The 23,450-nt window shown below is 40.4% G+C and overlaps 1 protein-coding gene across 1 annotated transcript in view; it reads left to right on the top strand.

Annotated features, from left to right (window-relative positions):
- The first annotated feature begins 14,885 nt into the window (after nucleotides 1–14,885).
- Nucleotides 14,886–23,450, top strand: part of SAR1B (secretion associated Ras related GTPase 1B) — a 29,489-nt gene continuing 20,924 nt past the window's right edge. The window contains exons 1-2 of the mRNA XM_003404499.4: nucleotides 14,886–15,004; nucleotides 23,347–23,422. Coding sequence (XP_003404547.1) covers nucleotides 23,365–23,422 — 58 coding nt within the window. The 5' untranslated portion in view covers nucleotides 14,886–15,004; nucleotides 23,347–23,364. The remainder of the gene's footprint in view (nucleotides 15,005–23,346; nucleotides 23,423–23,450) is intronic.

Raw genomic sequence — 23,450 nt, 5'->3', positions numbered from 1 at the left:
TAACCTAATTCATTTAATATCAAATGCCTTCTATAACGTTAAATATATTACACACAAAAAGAGTGTGACCTAAAATATTACGTCAGGCCTGAAAAACAAGCAGTAAGAGTTCAAGTCACTGAATATTTTATCTTAACTCTATTTCTGTTACTTTTTGCCTCAGAACCTTACTAAAAATATATTTGAATTAAGTGGAATTCAACCACTCCTTTGTACAAGATCCAAGTACAAAGGCTTCTTTTGGATAAAGATGATACTTTTGGTCAAACTAGTTTCAGTTTTGAACCTCTATAACAAGATCCCAAATCATATATCCCAAGAACATTTAAAGAAGGTACACAAACACAAGCCTTTCAATGTTTTAAAGATAAAATAGACCTCAGAGGGAAACTGAACCTTCCTGAGGTCAGACAGAAAATCAGGATCACTCTTCAAAGAGGCAGATGTTTATACCTGGTCTCAAAGTTGTATTCATTTACAATGCATCGATAAAGAACAGTGAGGAATCTGTGAAACAGTTCATAACGTGGAGGAACTTGGAGGCATTATGCTGAGTGAAACTAGTTGCAAAAGGACAAATATTGTATAAGACCACTATTATAAGAACTTGAGAAATTGTTTAAACTGAGAAGAAAACATTCTTTCCTGGCTACCAGAGGGGGAAGGGAGGGAGGGTGGGAGAGGGGCACTCACTAATTAGATAGTAGATAAGAACTACTTTTTTTAAGAAGTACTTTAGGTGAAGGGAAAGACAGCACACAATACAGGGGAGGTCAACACAATTGAACTAAAGCAAAAGCAAAGAAATTTCCTGAATAAACTGAATGCTTCAAAGGCCAGCGTAGCAGGGGGCAGACGTCTGGGCACCATGGTTTCAGGGGACATCTAAGTCAATTGGCATAACAAAATCTATTAAGAAAACATTCTGCATCCCACTTTGAAAAGTGCCATCTGGGGTCTTAAACACTAGCAAGCAGCCATCTAAGATGCACCAATTGGTCACAACCCACCTGGATCAAAGGAGAATGAAGAACACCAAGGACACAAGGTGATTACAAGCCCAAGAGACAGAAAGGGCCATGTGAACCAGCAACTACATCATCCTGAGACCAGAAGAACTAGATGGTGCCTGGCTACAACCGATGACTGCCCTGACAGGGAACACAACAGAGAACCCCTGAGGGAGCAGGAGAGCAGTGGGATGCAGACCCCCAAATTCTCATAAGACCAGACTTAATGGTCTGACTGAGACTGGAAGGACCCTGGTGGTCACGGCCCCCAGACCTCGTTTCCCCTGGACAGGAACCATTCCTGAAGCCAACTCTTCAGACATGGATTGGCCTGGACAATGGGTTGGAGAGGGATGCTGGTAAGGAATGAGCTTCTTGGATCAGGTGGACACTTGAGACTATGTTGGCATCTCCTGCCTGGAGGGGAGATGAGAGGGTGGAGGGGGTTAGAAACTGGCGAAATGGACACGAAAAGAGAGAGTGGAGGGAGAAAGCGGGCTGTCTCATTAGGGGAAGAGTAATTGGGAGTGTGTAGCAAGGTGTAGATGGGTTTTTGTGTGAGAGACTGACTTGATTTGTAAACTTTCACTTAAAGCACAATAAAAATTATTTTAAAAAAAATTTGTGTTCATTTAATTTTCTTTTCTATGCAACTCCTGAATGACCTTGGTTTGTTGACTTTGGCACAGGGGTTTGATTTAGTTAAATCAAGCTTTCTTGGACTTTGTTCTCTTTAAGCAATATATCTGTGTGTTCAGAGGAAACTGATGAATCTGAATAGCCAATTTTAAAAGTAAATAACCAAATACCAAACCTAAGTAAAAGTAAAAGAATAATTAGATTAATGAGACCTCCTGAAAACTAAACACACTCAACAAAAGACTTCTCCAAAAGAGTGAAAAGAGAACCCGCAGATTAGGAAAGAATTTTGGTTACGACATACCCAACAAGGATCTAATCTCTAAAATCTATAGAAGACTTCAGTACCTCAACAATACAAGACAAACAATCCAATCAAAAAATGGGCAAAGGATATGAACATTTACTTCATCAAAGAAGACATTCAGGCAGCTAAAAAAACATACGAAGACATGTTCACTATCATTAGCCATACAAATCAAAACTACGATAAGATACCATCTCATCCTGACATTACTGGCACAAATTAAAAAAAAAACAACAGAAAATAACAAATGTTGGTGAAGATGTAGGTAGATTGGAATGCTTACAAGCTGCTGGTGGGAATGTAAAATGGTACGACCACTATGGAAAACAGTACAGTGCTTCCTCAAAAAGCTAAAACTAGAAATACCATATGATCCAGCCATCCCACTCCTAGGTAGACTTTTTAAGAGCCATGACATGAATAGATATATTCACACCCATGTTACTTGCAGCATTATTCACAATAGCAAAAAATTGGAAACATCCAAAGCTCTCAACAACAGATGAATGGATTAACAAACTGGTATATACACACAATGGAATACTACTCAATGATAAAAAATAATGATGAATCCACGAAACATCTCACAACGTGGACAGTATACTGAGTGAAATAAGTGAATCCCAAAAGGACAAATATTGTATGAGACCACTAGTATAAAGGAACAACAAAAGATTTACACACAAAGGAAAAAAAAATTCTTTGATGGTTACCAAGGATGAGAGGGGGAGGGAGGGAAAATTACTATATAGATAGAAGACATATGTTAATATTGGTGAAGGGAATGGCAACACACAATATGGGAGAAGTCAGCACAACATGACCAAGGCAAGAGAGGACACTGAGAGGAACACAAGAATAAAGGGTAGATTGTGGAACTAAAAAAAAAAAAAAAAAAAATTTTTTTTTCTTTTTTATGGAACTACAACCCTATAAGGTCTAGGGTCGCTATGAGTTGGAATTGACTCGACAGCAGTGGGTTTGGGTTTTTTTGTTTTATGGAACTACTGGAGCCCTGGTGGCAAAGTGGTTAAGAGTTCAGCCTGCTACTCTGTCTTATAGGGTCATTATAAGTCAGAATCCACTTGATAGCACACAACAACAATGGAACTACTATAGCATAGACAATCATATGACAACAGTATTAACAAGCAGTAATTTACAAATGGATACGTAGGTAGATAGATATGCCAAGAGGTGTGCAAGAGTGTAAGGGAGTATACCCGTTGAAAGATACAGGTTCAGTGGTGGATATTTCTACATACATGACAGTAGGTGCTCCCCATATATTAATACAGACAATAGGGCACACAAGGGGCACAGTCAGGGAAGCCTCATAGACACAACCAAATACCTCGTGGGATGAAGTTCCTAGGCTTGAAGGCAAAGGAGCACAGTCTCAGGGGATATCTAAGTCAACTGACACAACATAGTTCATGAAGACAATGTTCTGCATCCTACTTTGGTGAGTAGTGTCTGCGGTCTTAAAAGCTTGCGAGTGGCCATCTAAGATAAAACTATTGGTGTCTTCCCCTCTGGAGCAAAGGAGAATGAAAAAAACCAAAGGCTAAAGGGAACGATTAGTCCAAAGGACTAATAGACCACGTGAACCTCAGCCTACGAGACCCCTAGACCAGAAAAACTAGATGTTGCCTGGCGCCACTACTGACCACTCTGACTGGGATCACAACGGAGGGTCCCAGAAAGAGCAGGAGAAAAATGTAGTACAAAAAACCAAATTTACAAAAAAGACCAGACTTACTGGTCTGACAGAGACTGGAGGAACTCCAGAGACTATGGCCCTAAGACACACTTCTGACCTTGAACTGAAGCCATTCTGGGTGACCACCTTCCAACCAAACAATGGACAAGCTCATTAAATAAACAATAACATCTGAGAGGAACATGCTCCTTAGAACAATCAACCATACAAGATCAAAAGGGCAGCATTTGCCCAAAAGCAAAGATGAGAAGGCAGAAAGGGGTAGAAAATTAGGATGAAAGGAAATGGGGAATCCAGGGTGGAAATTAGTAGAGAGCTGACACACTGTGGGGAATGAAACCAAGGCTATAAGACACTTTTTATGCAAACTATCAAATGGGAATCTAATTTGCTTTTTAAATCTTCACCTAATGCACAATTTAAAAAAAAGTAAATAATCTGATTGGTTAAATCAGGTTAAATAAACATAGATTACTGATAAGTAAATAATACTTTTTCTACAGTTTGTTTCACCCCTAAGTTTCTCTGTTGCTATTATTCCCCCCAAATTATGGTTAATTTTTCAAATGATTTTTCCATTTTCAATGTAGTCAGCTTTAAAATATTGATGAGGAAAGCTGCATCTGTCACCTGTCCACCATCAGGGATAGAAGGAAAATAAATTTAAATAATTAAGGTAGGGCAACGTATTAAAAAAGTTAAGTAATTTTCAGGGAACACAACAGAGAACCCCTGAGGAAGCAGGAGAGCAGTGGGATGCAGACCCCAAATTCTCATAAAAAGACCAGACTTAATGGTCTAACCGAGACTAAAAGGATCCCAGTGGTCATGGCCCCCAAACCTTCTGTTGGCCCGAGACAGGAACCATTCCCAAAGCCAACTCTTCAGACATGGATTGGACTGGACAATGGGTTGGAGAGGGATGCTGGTGAGGAGTGAGCTTCTTGGATCAGGTGGACACTTGAGACTATATTGGCATCTCCTGCCTGCAGGGGAGATGAGAGGGTAGAGGGGGTTAGCAGCTGGTGAAATGGACAGGAAAGGAGAGAGTGGAGGGAGGGAGCAGGCCGTCTCATTAGGGGGAGAGTAACTGGCAGTATATAGCAAGGTGTGTATAAGTTTTTGTGTGAGAGACTGACTTGATTTGTAAACTTTCACTTAAAGCACAATAAAAATTATTTTAAAAATTAAGTAATTTTCATATTAAGTATTATCCACACAATATCAAATCCTTCTCTGACTTCTTAAAATATGGCCATATAAATAGCATGGATATTTTACTAGTGCTATTAAACCAGTTACTGTTGGTGACCATATGTGTTTAAGAGAACTTCACTCCTTAGGGTTTTCAATGGCTGTGACTTTCTTGGAAGTGGATCACCAGTTCTTTCTTCTAAGGTGCCTGTGGGTGAACACAAACTACTGATTTTTGGTTAATAGCTGAGCACTTATGTCACCCTTTGCACCACTCACAGACTCCCATTAGTGCTATCAAAAAACGAAAACCAAACCCATACCATCGAGTAGATTCTGACACATAGCAACCCTATGGGACAGAGTAGAACCACTCTGTAGGGTTTCCAAGTGATTCAAACAGTTGACCTTTTTTAATTAGCAGCCTGAGCTCTTAACCACTGCACCACCAGGGCTCCATTAGTGCTATTAAACCAAACAAACAAACCCGTTGCCATCGAGTCAATTCCAACTCGTAGCGACCCTATAGGTCAGAGTAGAACTGCCCCCATAGGGTTTCCAAGGAGCGCCTGGTGGATTCAAGCTCCCAACCTTTTGGTTAGCAGCAGAACTCTTAACCACTATGCCACCAGGGTTTCCATTAGTTTTATTAAAAAACAACAACAACAAAAAACCCTCTGGGTAAGTAAAGCACTATCAAAGAAGAATAAAGTAGGAGGACTTGCACTACCTGACCTCAAAACGTACTATATAGCTATGGTATACAGCCTGGTACTGGTACGATGACAGATACATTGACCAATGGGACAGAATTGAGAACCAAGATGTAATCCATCCACCTGTGGTCACCTGATTTTCAACAAAGGCCCGAAGTTCATCAAACAGGAAAAAGACAGTCTTTTTAACAAATGGTGTTGGCAAAACTGGATGCCCATCTGCAAAAAATGAAACAAGACCCATACCTCACACCATACACAAAAACTAATTCAAAATGGATCAAAGACCTAAATATAAAACTAAAAACTGTAAAGATCATAGAAGAAAAAATAAGATCAACTCTAGAGGCCCTAATATACGGCATCAACAGGACTAAACCATAACTAACAACATACAAACTCCAGAAGATAAACCAGATAACAGGGAGCTTCTAAAAATTAAACACTTAATGCTCATCAAAAGATTTCACCAAGAGTAAAAAGAGAACCTACAGACTGGGAAAAAAAATTTGGCTATTACAAATCAGACAAATACAACGAAAAGACAAATAATCCAATTAAAAAATGGGCAAAGGATATGAACAGACACTTCACCAAAGAAGACATTAAAGCTGCTAATAGGCACGAGAGGACATACTTCCCTATCACTAGCCATTAGAGAAATGCAAATCAGAACCACAATGAGATACTATCTCACTCCAGCATTACTGGCAGGAATCAAAAAAACAGAAAATAACAACCGCTGGAAAGGCTGTGGGGAAATTGGAACTCATGCACTGCTGATGGGAATGTAAAATGGTATAACCATTTTGGGAAACAATTTGGCGCTTCCTTAGAAAGCTAGAAATAGAAATATCATATGATCCAGCAATCCCACTCCTAGGAATATATCCTAGAGAAATAAGAGTCCCCACATGAATAGGCATATGTACACCCATGTTCACTGCAGCATTGTTCACAATAGCAAAAGGATGGAAACAACCTAGATACCCATCCACAGATAAATGGATAAACAAAGCATGGTACATACACACAATAGAGTACTACAGGATGATAAAGAACAATGATAAATTTGTGAGACATTGCACAACATGGATGAATCTGGAGGGTATTATGCTGAGTGAAATAAATCAATCACAGAAGGACAAATATTTTATGAGACCACTACTATAAAAACTCATGACAGGTTTTCACACAAAAAGAACAATTTTTGATGGTTAGGAGGGAGAGTAAGGGTGGGGATGGAAAAACTAAATAGACAATGGATAGGTGGTAATTTTGGTGAAGGGTAAGGCAGTACACGATATAGGGGGAAGCCAGCACAATTTGTCCACAGCAAGGCCATGGAAGCTCCATAGCCACATTCAGACTTCCTGAGTGACTGAACTACTGGGCTGACGGCTGTGGGAACCATGGTCTTGGGGAACATCTAGCTCAATTCGCATAACATAGTTTATGAAGAAAATGCTCTACATTCTACTTTGATGAGTAGCATCTAGGGTCTTAAAAGCCTGTGAGCAGCCATCTAAGATACTCCACTGGGATCAAGGAAGAAGAAAACGAAAGACACAAGGGAAAGATTAGTCCAAAGGACTAATGGGCCACGGCTACCACGGCCCCCACCAGACTGAGTCCAGTAAAACTAGATGGTGCCCAGGTACCACCACTGAGTGTTCTGACAGGGCTTACAACAAAGGGTAGCAGTCAGCTGGAGAAAAATGTAGAACAAAATTCTAACTCACAAAAAAAGACCAGACTTACTGGACTGACAGAAACTGGAGAAACCCCAAGAGTATGGCCCCCAGACACTGTTGTATCTTAGTAATGAAGTCACTCCTGAGGTTCACCCTTCAGCCACAGATTAGACAGGCCCATTAAACAAAATGAGACTAAAGGGGCACACCATCTCAGGGTCAAGGATGAGAAGGCAGTAGGGAAAAGGAAAGCTGGTAAATGGGGAACTCAGGGAGAGTGTTCACATGTCATGGGGTTGTTAACCAATGTCATAAAACAATATGTGTAATAACTGTTTAATGAGAAGCTAGTTGATTCTGTAAACCTTGATCTGAAGTACAATTAAAAAAAAAAAAAACATTGCTGTCGAGTCTATTCTGACTATAGCAACCCTACAGGACAGAGTAGAACTTCCCCATGGAGCTTCTAAGGAGTGGCTGGTAGATTCGAATTGCCAACCTTTCGGTTATCTGCCGAATTCTTAATCACTATGCCACCAGGGTTTCCGTTGGTGCTGTTAGCAGCTGTTAAAGATGGTTAATTACCTATCCAGTACCCAGTGCCATCTACCTAATACACTCTTTGGGGCAGTTCTACTCTGTCCTATAGGGTCACTATGAGTCAGAATCAACTCGACGGCACTGGGTTTTTCTGGGTAACCTAATACTATACACACTTTTTTATCTTTCTTTTCTAGAACAACAGGACCCTTCTGCCACATATATACCTTTCACATGTCCGTTAACTGATTTTCTGCACGTTATTTTCAGAAACTTCTGCACTTCTTAAGAAATTTATAAACAAAATAAGTGACCAGGAACAACATCATCAAGGGGAGAAAACCCGAACCCATTGCCATTGAGTTGATTCCAACTTATAGTCCTATAGGACAGAACAGAACTGCCCCCTAGGTTTTCCAAGGAGCGATGATGTATTCGAACTTTCGACCTTTTAATTAGCAGATGAGCTTTTAACCCTTACACCACCAGTACTTCATCAAAGGGAGAAGCACTATACAAAGACTGTGCCAGTACATTTGATCATTTATTCAGGCTCAAAAGAAGGAGACAAGCATTTCTAATAAATTAGAAATTTTTGTCTCTAAAAATGAAATTGGAAATGCAAAGGTGGATTTAGGCTCACACCAGGGCCCCTTTGCCTGACCATTGTATTGTTCACTGAAGAACAGCACCAATTTTGTCTACTTTTCAGGAGAGGAGAAGTTATTTTAGGTCTTTTAGTTACTAGAAAAAAGTTTGTTCTGTTTCTGTTTCAAACAAATACACAAAAATGGTTTCAATTACAAACAACAGGTCAACAATTCATTCACTGAAACTGTCCTGTGGCTCCATTTTAGGCACGGTTCCTTTGGCCTCATTTGCCTCTGATGGGACATCTGTCGGTATCTGAAGTCAGTAGCTCTGACGCAACATCACATGTACACTCATCTCACACCAAGCAGTAAATCCATGGCTTTCTTTGGAGTTTTCTCATTTTTATGTAGTTCTTGCCATTTTCACTGCCCACTCTGGTTAGCTTCCTTCATCAGCTTGAATTTGAACTATTGGAATAGTCTCTCTGATTCCCTCCCTCCAGAACATTCCACGTGTTGAACTGAGCTCCTAAAATACTGATTCGGTTTTTACTTTCTGGTGCCCCAAAGCCTGCAATTATTCCCTGTGCCCACTGCATCAAGTTAAAATTTCTTTGCATGGCTTTTCTCATCTCATGCTGAGTAAAATCCAAAGTTCCACCCATGGCCTTCAAGACCCCACATGACCTGACCTTGCTACTTCTCTGACTTTATCTTCTTCTACACTCCTTCTCACTCACTCCACTCCAGATACACTTGCTATTTCTCTAGCTACCCAAGCACAAGCCTGTCTCTGTACTTGCTATTCCCATTACTTGGGATGCTCTTCCCCAAGACGTTCATGTAGCTCAGTTTCCTAACTCTCCAGGCCTTTGTTCAAATGTTACCTTATTAAAAGGCCTTCTCTGAACACCTTACACAACAACATATTACCCCTGCTCACTCCAGCCCTTTTACCCTGCTGAGTTTTCTTCATGGTACTTCTCATCATTGTTACTTATTTGTTTCTATGTTTTTCTTTTCTCAATGGAATATAAATTGATAGTGAAAAAAAAATCCATTACTGTCAAATTGATTCCGGCTCATGGCAAACCCGTGTGTTTCAGAGTAGAACTTTGCTCCATAGAGTTCAATGGCTGTGACCTTTGGGAAGTAGATTGCCAGGACTTTCTTCCAAGGCACCTCCAAGTGGATTTGAATCACCAACCTTTCAGTTAGTGGCCCAGTGCTTAACCATTTGTGCCATACTTCTCATCATTGTTACATGTTTTTTTCTGTTTATCTTTCATTAATGGAATGTAAGTCTATATCCAAAAAAACCAAACCAAACCTGCTGCCATGGAGTCAATTCTGACTCATAGCAGCCCTACAGGACAGAGTAGAACTGCCCCACAGGTTTTCCACGGAGCACCTGGTGGATTCAAACTGCCAGATTTTTGGTTAGTAGCCGAACTCTTAACCACTATGCCACTAGGGTTTCCATAAGTCTATATAAAAAAAAAAAAAAGGTTTCCATAAGTCTATATACATCCCATGAATTCTAAGACATTTCATTTTGATTTCATGTCTGTCTCCCTGCTCAGGCTGTCAGAGAGTAGAGAACAGGGACTATATCTTATTCACCTATGTATTTTCAGCAAGTGGCTTAGGCCCTAGTACTTAACAGGTATTTAATAAACACTCCAAATGAATAAATTTAAAGTGCCTTCTCTTCCAATGTTCTATTTTGACCCTTTTAATTCACTGCTGTAAGTCCTTACAGCACTTATAGCACTTGTTTCTAAATGAACTATGTTAGTCTTTCTTCCAGGTTCTTAACTATTATGCTACATTACATCCCATCTGATACTCACAGGCCTGATAGTGTAGCTGAAATGATGAGCCTCTGGTCAGACTCCGTATCACTCGGACAGGGCTGGAAGTACATACAATATCAACTCTTCATTTTCTATTCCCAAGTACCTCCCTCAGCCCCCCATCCCCCAGTACCGGAGTATCTGAAATCTGAGGCTTAACTTCTTTTCTATATCTGTCTTTTCCTGATGACTACTTCTGCTGAATGGCCTCACCAGCTCCTTTATTAATTGATTCATTCACCTGAGAAATATTTATGAAGTGCCCTCCATAGGCTAGGCACTGTGTTAGGCACCAAGTAAAAACAGAATAGGACAGACAAGGCCTCTTCTGTGGAGTTTACAGTGGAGGAAACAGAAAATAAAAATGTAGATAAATATATATTTTAAAATTTCAAATTGTGATAAGCATTATTGCAGAAGAGGGACTGAGATAGAGACTAACAAGCAGGGACATGATTTGGATAGGATGGTTAAGAAAGGAGATGACGTTTAAGCTGTGCTCTGAAGAATGAAAACGCTAGCTACATACAGAAGATGGAGAAAAGAAGAGCTCCAGACAAAGAAAACAGCACCTACAGAGGCTCAGAGGCAGAAATGAACTTGCTGTGGTGAGCAAGGCAGAGAGTGGCATGAGAGCGAAGAAGTAGAAGTGGCCAGACCAGTGAAAGCGTTATAAACCATTGAAAGGAATTAATAGTTTATAGGCTTTGGGAAACAGTTGAGAATTTTAAACAGGTGAGTAACTTGATTTCATTAATGCTTTCAGATGAATCCAGTAATAAAAAATTTTTAAAAATCAACTGCTGTGAGGAGAATTGATTGGAGGGGAAGGAATGGAGTTGTTGCAGTAACCCAGGCCAGAAATGACAGGCACCTGCATGAAGGTGGTCCTAGTGGAGATAAGAAGTATACTTACTAATCCAAGTTTCAGCTTTGGACTTTGATATCTCCTTTATGATTTCAACCTTTGCAATTTCTCACACATCACTGCTTATTTCTTTGTTCCCGGTGACCTCACCCAGGTCCTTGTTACCTCTCACCTGCAAGATTTCAGCAGCATCATTACAGATCTTTCAGTCTCGGCCTGTTCCAGTACAAACCACACACTGCTGTTAGAGCAAGCTTTCGAAAACACAACTGTGACCATGTTCCTGTTCTCAAAACCCCCAAAAGGCTCTCCGGTTTGGGAGCTGAGGTCCCCCATGGTCCAGCCCAAACCCACTCAGTCAAGTCACTATATTTGCTTCGTGCTTTCTCCATCTCTATTCCTTTATGTATGTTACTTCTCTCACTATGATACATCATTCCTCCTGGATATTAGTTCTCATTTTTCACATGCAGAAACTGAAACTTTGAGTGGCTGGTAATGTTGAAACCAGTCGTTGAACTATGATTTCTAGCTAGAAGTTTTGCTGTTAATTATTATATTCCATTAAATACTTAGCCATTAAAATTCGTGATTTAGAAAATACTTAATTACATGGGAAAGTGCCCAAAATCTATAATTAAATTTTTAATTTTAAGTGCATATAGTATGATTATTATAATCTTACAAAGCTGGTTATATCTGTGAGGTGTGACTAAGTGTGAATCTTATTCCCATTAAATTTTTCTGAATTTTCAAAACTTTTTACAATTACCATGTATTGCTTTCATAACAAGAAAAATAATCATCAAAAATTTTGGGGGGAAAATCTTATGCATTCTTTCAGGCTCACCTCAAACAAACACTAGCATTTCATGCCTCCTACCCCCTCACCCCACCACCACTTTGGATTTATCCTTTCTCTCCTCCTGCCTGTTTTTATATTTAGTTGTGACCTAGCACATCTCCTTGCTAAACTGAAAGCTCCTTGAGGGATGAGATTATGGCTTGCCTGTTGTCACATTTCTCCATTCCTAGTTTTTTTTTTAGTCATCTTACAATTTGTTGAAGCCAGGAGGAATCTTAATTTAGATTTTTGAAAGGCTGACTGGAAACCATGGTGGTGTAGTGGTTAAGTGCTATGGCTGCTAACCTAAAGGTCAGCAGTTCAATTCTGCCAGGCGCTCCTTGGAAACTCTGTGGGGCAGTTCTACTCTGCCCTATAGGGTCGCTATGAGTTGGAATCAACTCGATGGCAACAGGTTTGATTTTTTTGGTTTAAAGGCTGACTAAAATGCCAGGGATAACAGGAAAGAAAGGCTATCCAGGACAAGAGCTATAGAGTAATCCCAAAGAGCCCAGCGAAGTGCCTAAAGCCAGTTAAAAGTATTTACTAAACTGAATTCAAGACTAGTAGAATGCAGAATCAGAATAGATGGGAACCCAGACTGGAACAACCTGTTGCCTTCCAGTCAATTCTAACTCATCGTGGCTCCTTCAACTCCAGCTCAGACCAATGGACTCTAGGGAAACTCTTCAACCATTGAGGGCAAAAATGTACCTACATGTCCTTCATGGTGTGCATGAATCATTGCTTAACAAATATTTATGAACACCTATTGTGTGTGGGGAAACTCTCGTGGCGTAGTGGTTAAGTGCTACGTCTGCTAACCAAGAGGTCAGCAGTTCAAATCCACCAGGCACTCCTTGGAAACTCTATGGGGCAGTTCTACTCTGTCCTATAGGGTCGCTATGAGTCGGAATCGACTTGACTGCAACGGGTTTGAGACCAAATGGGTAGCTCCTGCCCAAAAGCAAGCAGGATGAGATGGCAGAAAGGGACAGCAAGTGGAGAAATGGACACAGGGAACCCGGTACGAAAAGGGGGAGCGCACTGTCACATTGTGGGGATTGCAACCAATGTCACAAAACAATATGTGTATAAACTTTTGAATGAGAAATTAACTTGAGCTGTAAGCTTTCACCTAAAGCACAACTGAAAAAAAAGAAAAAAGTAAAAGAAGTCCTATGGGGCAGTTCTTCTCTGCCCGATAGGATTGCTATGAGTCGGAATTAACTTGACTGCAGCCCAGTGTTTATTTTAATTGTGTGCCAGATGCTGAAAATAGGTTCAGGGGAGAAAGAGGCATGACCTCAGGAAGTTTATAGACTGTCTATTGGGGCACACTTTAGACAAAATAATCACACATATTTAAGTGTATAATCATAAGCAAGATAACTTCAATGGTTCTATCAGAGTGAGTGGTGAAAGGGAAGGGAAAGTGCATGGAGTGGGGCATAGAGACTTCCTGCGGCTGGAGCAGAAAGACGGCAGAGCCAGTTATAGGATTTGTTGGGAACCTGAGGAATAACAACCTCCTGACCTCTGCTTTAATCCGAAAACAACTCCTGGTTTTGGCCCCATCACCTAGAATCCTAGGCCAGAAAGCAGGCTGGAAACACTGACATCTTACTTCCCTTCAAGGCAACCAAATATTCTGAATTTAAATATATTTAAGGAAGCGACACTAATCCATTGGCAAAAACACCGGAGTCAAGACAGTCTTGTTTAAAGTTGAATACCCAGCATCCAACACGTGATCTGGCGCATAGTTAATATTGCATAAATTATTGGTGAATTAAAAAACACGTGCAACAAAAAGCAAAGAAGTTTCTGGAATAACTGAATGCTTCGAGGGCCAACGTAGCAGGGGAGGGGGTTTGGGGACCACGGTTTTGGGGGACATCTAAGTCAATTGGCATAATAAAATCTATTGAGAAAATATTCTGCATCCCACCTTGGAGAGAGGCGTCTGGGGTGTTAAACGCTAGCAAGCAGCCATCTAAGATGCATCAATTGGTCTCAACCCACCTGGATCAAAGGAGAATGAAGAACACCAAGGACACAAGGTAATTATGAGCCCAAGAGACAGAAAGGGCCACATGAACCAGAGACTACATCATCCTGAGACCAGAAGAACTAGACAGTGCCCGGCTACAACAGATGACTGCCCTGACAGGGAACACAACAGAGAACCCCTGAGGGAGCAGGAAAGCAGTGGAATGCAGACCCCAAATTCTCATAAGACCAGACTTAATGGTCTGAGACTGGAAGGACCCCAGTGGTCATGGCCCCCAGTCCTTCTGTTGCCCCAGGACAGGAACCATTCCTGAAGCCAACTCTTCAGACATGGATTGGTCTGGACAATGGGTTGGGGAGGGATGCTGGTGAGGAATGAGCTTCTTGGATCAGGTGGACACTATGTTGGCATCTCCTGCCTGGAGGGGTACATGAGGGTAGAGGGGATTAGAAGCTGGCGAAATGGACACAAAGAAGAGAGTGGAGGGAGGGAGCGGGTTGTCTCATTAAGAGGGAGAGTAATTGGGAGTATGTAGCAAGGTGTGTATGAGTTTTTGTGTGAGAGACTGACTTGATTTGTAAACTTTCGCTTTTATTGAGCTTAAAGCTCAATAAAAAAAAATTTTTTTTAAACGAGCACTTTAAAAATGTATTAAAAAAAACCGATGTCAAGAATAATTTCGAGGGGCTGGTGGTCCCTTCTCTGTCTAGGCCAAAAAACCAGCGGGGCCTAAAACCCCTTACTGCCAGCCAGGGGGTCCCTGGCGGCAGGAATGCCGGACTCAACCCGTGGGCGCGCTAGAACAGAGGATTGGCGGCGGGATGAGAGGAGGCGGAACTGTGGGCATGCGGCCCTGCTGCCCTGCGGACCGTCGCGAGTGAGGCACCCACCGGCCCGGAAGAAGCTGATGCGAGCTGGCGGTGCGGCAGCCATCGCTCTGTGCCGTAGCGGCTCGGAGGGTGTAGGACAGACGCCGAGCCGGGAACTGAATTCTTTCCAGTAGCAGGTCAGTGGCTGCAAGGCCTCCAGGGAGAACTGGCGGGCGGCAGCTATGGATCCCAGGGAAGGCGCGCTTTTCGGGCCCTGGGCCGGCCCAGGGCCCCTGCCTGTGAACCTGCGAGTAAGGGCGCGTTTTTTCCGCCCCGGAATCAAGCGGCGGGAGGGGGACGGGTCCCTGCCCTGCTCCGCAGGGGCTCTGATGGCCCTCTGGGCAGGACACCGCCGCTGTCAGAGGCTGGTCATTGTAGGAAAGAATAAGACGGCTTTAAACGGCAGGCAGGCTCCTTTCTCCTGGGCCTCAGTTTCTCACCTGGGAAAGTGAAGGTGGCGGAGATCACTGACAGCCCAAGAGGCTGTGACAGGGCGAGTTTTTTTCAGCTTTTCCATTTAAAGGGGTGGGGGGGTGGGGGGTGGGGCAGGGACTGAGTTTTCTTACTAGTATTGCTTAACATTTTCTATAGCCCAAGTCGCAGTCGAGTGGGAAAAAGATATTCTGTGGGGCAAAACTGTAATGATTTACAAAGTGTTCCAAGATTTTCCAGTAAGATAGAAATTTGTTTTGAAACAGCTAGGCAGTGGCATCGTTGGATGAAACAATCAAGTTCGTCAGGAATTTAAGATATTTGGTACATTGGGCAATATGAGGTGAAGAAATCTTTTTAGCTTGAATTAAACCTGGTGTTGTTTATTTGCATGTTCTTATATTACACTCTGTATTATTAAGTGTATTTCTCTGAACTGTATTCAACGGTAAAATATCCCTTAAGTCTCCCTGAAGCAAATGAGTTGAAAGAAGGAAAGAAAAGGAACATTTATTTACTATTATGTGTAAAGGGCTAGCTCTGCACACAGTGTTCCCCTAAGAAGGTTGTAGTATCATCCCTTTTTTACAAATGACAGATAAAGGAAGATTTACAATTTGTCAGCGATTAGTGCTGCTGATAGTTCAAAGCAACGTCAATATCTAATATCGTACCTTTTAGTGGATTTGCCTTTGTCACCAAAATATTTTGAACTGTAGACTGTAAGATAGTAAATCGGTATTTTCTGAGCTTGCAGAAAAGGAAAGTTTGCACTTCCTTTCTTCTGGAAGTGTTGCAGAAGCATTGTCAGTCATGAAGATTAACAGTTTAAATAAAGCACATGTTTACCTTTCTTTACCTTGCAGTATTGTGCTGCAGTATAAATTCAAGCAGGAATTGAGACAAAAAGATTAGGCTGTCGGAAATGAAAATCACTACCACATCATCTGAAGCTTACAAATCATAATTCTGTAGTAATGATTCATTATGTGTCTTCCCTTGCCTTTAAGTACTTGACTGAAACTCGTATAAATGGTTTCTCTGCAAAACATTACTAAGAAAATCTTAAATCACAGTGTTGAAAAGTTTCTCTTCCTTGTGTATAGCAAAATTATTTTAAGGATTGAATTTGTCATTGCCTACTAGGTTTTCATGTTCTTTCTTCAGTATTTGGAAACCCTGGTGTCGTAGTGGTTAAGAGCTGCATCTGCTAACCAAAAGGTCGGCAGTTCGAATCTACCTGGTGCTCCTTGAAAACCCTATAGGGCGGCTGTACTCTGTCCTCTAGGGTCGCTATGAGTCGGAATTGACTCGATGGCAACGGGTTTTTTTTTTTTTTTTTTTTTTGGTTTTTCTTCAGTATTGGCAAGTTCAGTACTCAAATTCACATTTTTTTTAATAAAGATTTCTCCTTTTCTTATTCTTAAAAATAAATATTACAAATATTTATACTTGTCTTGGTTTTAACCACTTTTAAAATGAGTGTCACTTTTCCCTAAAGGAAATTTGAGTATGTACTTTTTGTTGATATATGAATTAAAAGACTTAGTTCCATTATTATAATTGCTGTACGGTCAATCCTAAGATGTTTTCTTGAGGTTTTTTTTTTTTTTGCATCACTGTTTCAAAACTTTAAAGGCTTGTAGAAAGAAAATCTAACAATTTTAGGGGAAAATATTTGCTTGTTTTGAAACATTCACCATTGTAGTTGTCTTTAGTAATACATAGGACCTGGCTGAAATTATACAAAACATTTTTATTCTTCTAGTACTATTGGAAATTGGTGATGGTGGGGGTTACATAATTCCTAAATTAGTTTACAGTACTTATTCTGTGTTCTGGTTTTATGGAATTTGTACACATTTTAATCATAAACCTGACACAATTTGGTAGAAAACTATGTTTCTAGCGAAATTTCTTTACCTGCAGTTGAAGGAAACTTTTCTAGTACCTTCTCTGGCGTTTGTCAATGATGGGGTGTTAATATTTAAAATAAAATTGGAACATCGTTATAAACTTTTTCATATAAAGAGTTGTTAGTATTGAAGTTAATGTGCAAATTGGCATTTAAAGTCCGTTGTTTTCAATTGCAATAAGTTTGGCCTGAATGAGTTAAAATATGTGCCTGTAGTATTCAAAGTGTTTCTGTGTTTATTAGCATATTTAATGATTACTACAACTGTGGGGCAGGTGGTGTTTCCATTAGTGTACACAGGAAGAAACGGGCTCAGAAAGAGTGACTTTCCCAGAATGAAATAATAAATAATAAACCAAAAAACCCAAACTCGTTGCCATCCAGTTGATTCCCACTTACAGCAACCCTATAGTATTCCGAAAAGGGGCATTTTAAATCCAGATTTATTTTTATACTAGGTACATGACTGTATCATGCTTTGCTTTCCAAAGTTATTAATACATTGATTCTGTAATCATAATCTGATTTCATATTGCCTCTTTCTTTATGTGTATTTTTTTCTTGGGTATATTTTTTAAAGTTCATACCTAAATGGTTCTGCTTCGTTTGTTGCTTGTATAAATCAGTTGTAAATATTAAAAATCAATGTAAGTTTTTTTATTTGCTTTTATTTAAATTTATATGATCGTTTTATTGAGATATATAATTCATATACCATAAAATTTACCCTTTTGTAGCATACAATTCGGTGTTTTTTATTATATTCAAAATGTGCAGCCATCACCACTGTCCACTTTTAGAATGTTTTTATGACCCACCAAAGAAACCCTGTAACCATTAGCAATTACTCCCCATTCCCCCCCTCCTAGTCCTTGACAACCACTAATCTGCTTTCTCTAAGAATTTGCTTATTCTGGGCATTTTGTATAAATGGAATCATCCATGTAAGCTAAGTGGGACAAGGCTTTAAGAAGTTATTCGTAATCTGAGAAGTTATGTTCCATTATACCTTTTGCCCTGATTTTTGTGTTATTTGAGTAGATCACTCTTCTAATCTGTATAGGGACTTTTCCTGTTTGGTGTTCATGCAATAAATAAATCTGCTGACGTGTCCGTGTTTTCCTTGTTCTTGACCTTTGCTCTTCACATGTCTTAATAGTGTGTTCATGGTGTTGTGTAACCTGTTCTCAGGGCTCAGATATCTGTTTGTAGCTAAGTAGCTTTTATTCTCAGTTGGGCATTTTTACCTCTACTTAAAAATAATTAATTCTGTTTCTAATGACTCCTAGTTTGAAGTTCTTAGAAACCACTACTTCATAAAAATGTTTCCCTGATTATCTTGTAAAGCAGGGTTTCCCAGTATGTGTCACTCGATTATTTCCCTTGGGGTAGATTTTACAACAGCACATCTGTACCATCCTTATGTAGTAATCCTTTTCCCTTCAAGGCTGACCCCATTCCACCAGTCTTCATGACTATCACCTACCAACAGTCACCTTCAGTGAGGACTTTGCCACTTCAGTGAGAACTTTGCTACTTGATTCACAGTCTTGCTTTCTATAGCAATACCCTCCACTCTTCTAGGAGATTCTGTTGCTTGTTAGGGTGGACAGTGTACCCTGTAGCCTGGCTTCTCATATCTTTCACTTCCGGTTCTCTTCAGCTGTCCATGCCAGAGCCAGGCCTTAGAGCTTGCCACCACCCAGATTTGACCCTCTCTTGAATTCTTGAACCCCACATTCTCCTCCATTGCTGAAACACTTCTAGGTCACCTTCCACCTCTCACAGTTTTCCTACATCTTAAAGACTTAAAGACTTTGTCCCTGTGTGCCCAGTTCTATTCTATGAGAAGCCTGTTTTTGATCTGCATCCCATCCCCATGTACTACCTGCCTTCATACCTTTACCCACTCAGCCCAAACTTCTGATCAGATCACTTCAGCTCCTCTCTGCAGTATTCTCAACTCCCTGTTCTCCTTGCCCTTTTTCAGCCCCTATCCTGGAGTCCCTAATCCCCAGTCACTCCACTTTCTCTAAAGCTGAGTTTTGCTGGGCAGGGTCGGGAGGTGGTAGAGTAGAGGAAACAAATGTTTGTTTTTCCACCCCAGCTGAGCCCTTGGCACTTTTTAGCAATCTTTTATGTTGATCAAGATTTCTCTATACCTATTTTTCACTTTTAAGTCGGATTCCTGCCATCTCTACTACACTTTTCCTGGCCCTCCTTTCTTCTAATCCTAGAGGGAGGGATGCAGGGATGCATGCTTAATCCAGGATTCTCTTGAGTCCTTGTGCCTTTCATTTGGTTAATTCCTTCTCTCTCTTCATCTTTGTAACTTCTCCCTTCCCACTAGCTCCTTCTCTTCTTTTATCAACATACTCAAGCTTCACCTTTCCTTAAGAAAAAAGTCTTATTTCTTATTCAATTTCAAACTTTTTGAAAGAGGAATCTCTCCTCACTGCCTCCATCTTTTACCACCTACCCCATTCACTTCTCAATAATCACAGCAGCCTAGTATTAAAAATTCTACAATTTAGCTCATTTGATCTTTACAACCCTTGAGAGATTTTGTAGGAGAAACTTACGCCTTTTCAAGGTTATGCAGTTAATCCTGGAGATAGGCTCTTACTCTGCTCTATTCTGCTCTTGAGCACTTACCACAGGCAGCCCTGTACTACTCTTCTACTTCAGGCTTCTCACGCTCTTAACATTTGTCTCCTTGTCACCAAAGCCAGCTGTGACTATAGCTATATTTGATATGGCTAACTTCTTTGCACTTTTGCAAATCTCTTCTAGTTCTTTTACACTCTCTGGGTTCCGTTGGTTCTTCCACCTCCATCTATCCCTTAAATACCAACTCAAGTAAGAACTCATTTCTTCTTTCATTTTGGCTGGTACTTGAGGCAGGAGAACTTCAGGCAGAATGTTGGAAGAACATTCTGATGTTGGGAAGAGGAATGGACATTGGTTTTAAGGTGGTAAAGTGTAAGTCACCTGCAGTGAATGGCTGTCAGTTCACTTTGACCCAGGGAAGGCTACAAATAGGGAACTAATGTATGTTAAGCTTGGAAAGGTAGCTAAGAGGTAGATAGTGGAAGTTCTGGAATGCTAGACCAGAAGTTTGATTGTATCACTTCTCAGCTCAAAAACCTCCGGTGGCTTTTCACTCACAGTGTACAGGGTGGCCATATACTTTATCAACTAAATCAGGACCTTTTTGAGAGTGAAAGGAAGCTTTACTAATAATTATATTGGGGTAACAAACTGAAGAAAAATTCATGCCTTTGAATTACACCATTGGCACTGCCAGAAGAACGAACAAATCTGTCTTGGAAGAAGTACAGCCAGAATGCTCCTTGGAAGTGAAGATGGCAAAATTTTGTCGCATGTACTTTGGACATGTTATCCTGGAAAAGGACATCATGCTTGATAAAGTAGAGCAAGACCCTCAAAGAGGCTGCAGCAGTGGGCTCAGACATAGCAATGATTGTGAGGATGGCGCAAGATTGGGCAGTGTTTTGTTCTGTTGTACATAGGGTGGCTATGAATTGGAACCAACTCGATGACACCTAACAACAACAGGTATAAACTGAGACTATCTCTGGCAAACTGAGACATGGCCACCCTGACTATGCAGTAAGTCAAGCTCAAGATGACATTTTGGTGAGGCCATTCTGGAGATAGTATACTAGGTGGGTAGAGACAAATTTTGAGGTTAAGGTGGTAGTTTAGGAATGTGGCAGTAAGATTCTTGACTAGGTGGTTCCTGTGGAAACCAAAGAAAGCATGAGAGTTCACTGCAAGAAATTGCTCAGTAAACATGTCTTAGTTATCTAGTGCTGTGACACTACAAGTGGATGGCTCTAACAAAGAGAAATTTATTCTCATAGTCTAGGAAGCTAGAAGTACGAATTCAGGGTGCCAGCTCCAGGGGAAGACTTTCTCTCTCTGCTCTGGGGGAAGGTCCTTGTCGTCAATCTTCCCCTGGTCTGGGAGCTTCTCAGCGCAGGGACCCCAGGTCCAAAAGAAGCACTGTTGTCCTTGCTCTTGTTTCTTGGTGGTATGAGGCCCCCTGTCTCTCTGCTCACTTTCGTCTTTTATATCTCAAAAGAGACTGACTCAAAATACCACCTAGTAGATTGAGTCCTGCCTCATTAATATAACTGCCTCTAATCCTGCCTCATTAACATCATTGAGGTAGGATTTACAACACAGGAAAATCATATCAGATGACAAAACGGTGGACAATCACCCAATACTGGGAATCATGGGCTAGGCAAGTTGCCATACATTTTTGGGGAACACAGTGCAATCCATAAAAACATGTATTGAATAAAATAATACACACTACTGCTTTATTTAATTCTATACAGTGAAGGCTATTATGATTCTCTTCGAAAAACATATATCGCATCTTAAAATCTCCAGGGAACATAAGCCACATGTATATATTCTCTCTGATTATGAGTTTCAATTTCTACGTGACCTAGAATGATAATCAACCCAACCCAGTGCCGTTGAGTCAGAAGGCACTAAAATTTTCAACCTGAATAAAACAGGAACTTCCAAGGTGTTAGATTCTTGTATATATATGCTGCTGTTGTCGCTCTCATTCTTGTGATACTGACACATGAAATGATTCATAATTTTGCCAAACACCTTGTCTTAGCATTCGACTGTTTGCAAGAACAAAAATCTGGTTGTGTTAGTTCAAGTAAGGGGGAGGAGAAAGGGTAGAGACTATTTCTAGGATCCAGGTAATCTCTTACAAACTGGAAAGTGATGAGGTAGGCTCGCTCTCTTTTCTCTGCCTCTCTTACTCTCAAGGCAGTGTGGTCTCTTGACACCATATCCTCCAGGAATTCTGAGTATGGTGTACCCATGTTTGTCAAGCTTGGCAGCCCACTAGAGTGAGAAGAAAGCAGTGTTGTGTATCATATTTTGTCTAAAGAATGTCAAAGACAGCACAACCCTTCAAACTTTTTTGACTTGGGCCAAGTTTTGGGCCTAGATTCTTCCGTTGAGCTCTAGAAAATGAATTTTGTTTATGTAAAAGTATATTTCTGTATGTGTGATCTTTTCCCGAGAGGCTTTTTTCCTCTTATTTTCCATGTTACTCCAATTAGTTTATCAAGGCACATGTCAAATGCTGAATTTAACTATACTCTGTATTTTCCACTATGAGTTAAAATATATATTTTTAATATTCAGTAATATTATTAACATTTGAAAAATGCAGAAAGATAACAAACCCAGAAACTTACCACCTAGTACCAACTACTATAAAAGACCAAAAGAAACAAAAAAAAAGGAGGGGGGCTTTTATTCACACAGATATATTCAGACTTGAATACTCTCTATTTCATCATAAACTTCCTTCCTCTTTCTCTTCTTTTCCTGCTCTTTCTATGCTTTCTCTCCCTATCCAAGTAAGAACAACAAGGTTTTGGTATATATTCCATAGTCCATATATAACCAAAAACCAAACCCAGTGCCGTCGAGTCGATTCCGACTCATAGCGACCCTATAGGACAGAGTAGAACTGCCCCATAGAGTTTCCAAGGAGCGCCTGGTGGATTTGAACTGCTGACCCTTTGGTTAGCAGCCGTAGCACTTAACCACTACGCCACCAGGGTTTCCAGTCCGTATATACAATAATTTAATGTATTGTTGAACATAGATTATTTCCAAAATTTGTCTTACCTAACACTTGAGTGATGTACATCTTTATACATAATGCTTTTCTGTATTCAGGATGATTTCTAAAAGCAGACTTCTTGGTTCAAATGGTATCAATAGATGTGTTGTTGCAAACTGATTTTGAAAAAAATTTCTACCAATTTATACTGCCACAGCAGTGCCTCTTTTACCACATCCTTTCTAGCCCTGGCTGTTAAAATTCTTTTTCATCTTTGATATTTTGATGGACAAAAAATAGTGTTTAGTTTGTATTTTAATGGTATTTTGTTTTATACATCATTGTTGATCAGGTTAGACCAGCCTGGATAAGAGTATTTGACTCTTTGTGGTAAGATCTTTCTAGGATTATTTACTCAAAGGGTTGATGTTTAATGTTGTTGGTGTTTAATGTGTATTGGTACTTAACGTTGACTGCTAAATTTGTAACTCTTTCAGATCCTATAAGATTTGGATATGTCCTTCATATTTGACTGGATTTACAGTGGTTTCAGCAGTGTGCTGCAGTTTTTAGGTAATGTTGGCCCTTTGTTCTCTGTAGT

This window comes from Loxodonta africana, chromosome 2 (assembly GCF_030014295.1).
Source record: "Loxodonta africana isolate mLoxAfr1 chromosome 2, mLoxAfr1.hap2, whole genome shotgun sequence".
Lineage (NCBI taxonomy): Eukaryota > Metazoa > Chordata > Mammalia > Proboscidea > Elephantidae > Loxodonta > Loxodonta africana.
Note: the sequence above shows the minus strand (reverse complement) of the source record. Positions and strands in the feature narration are given on the sequence as shown.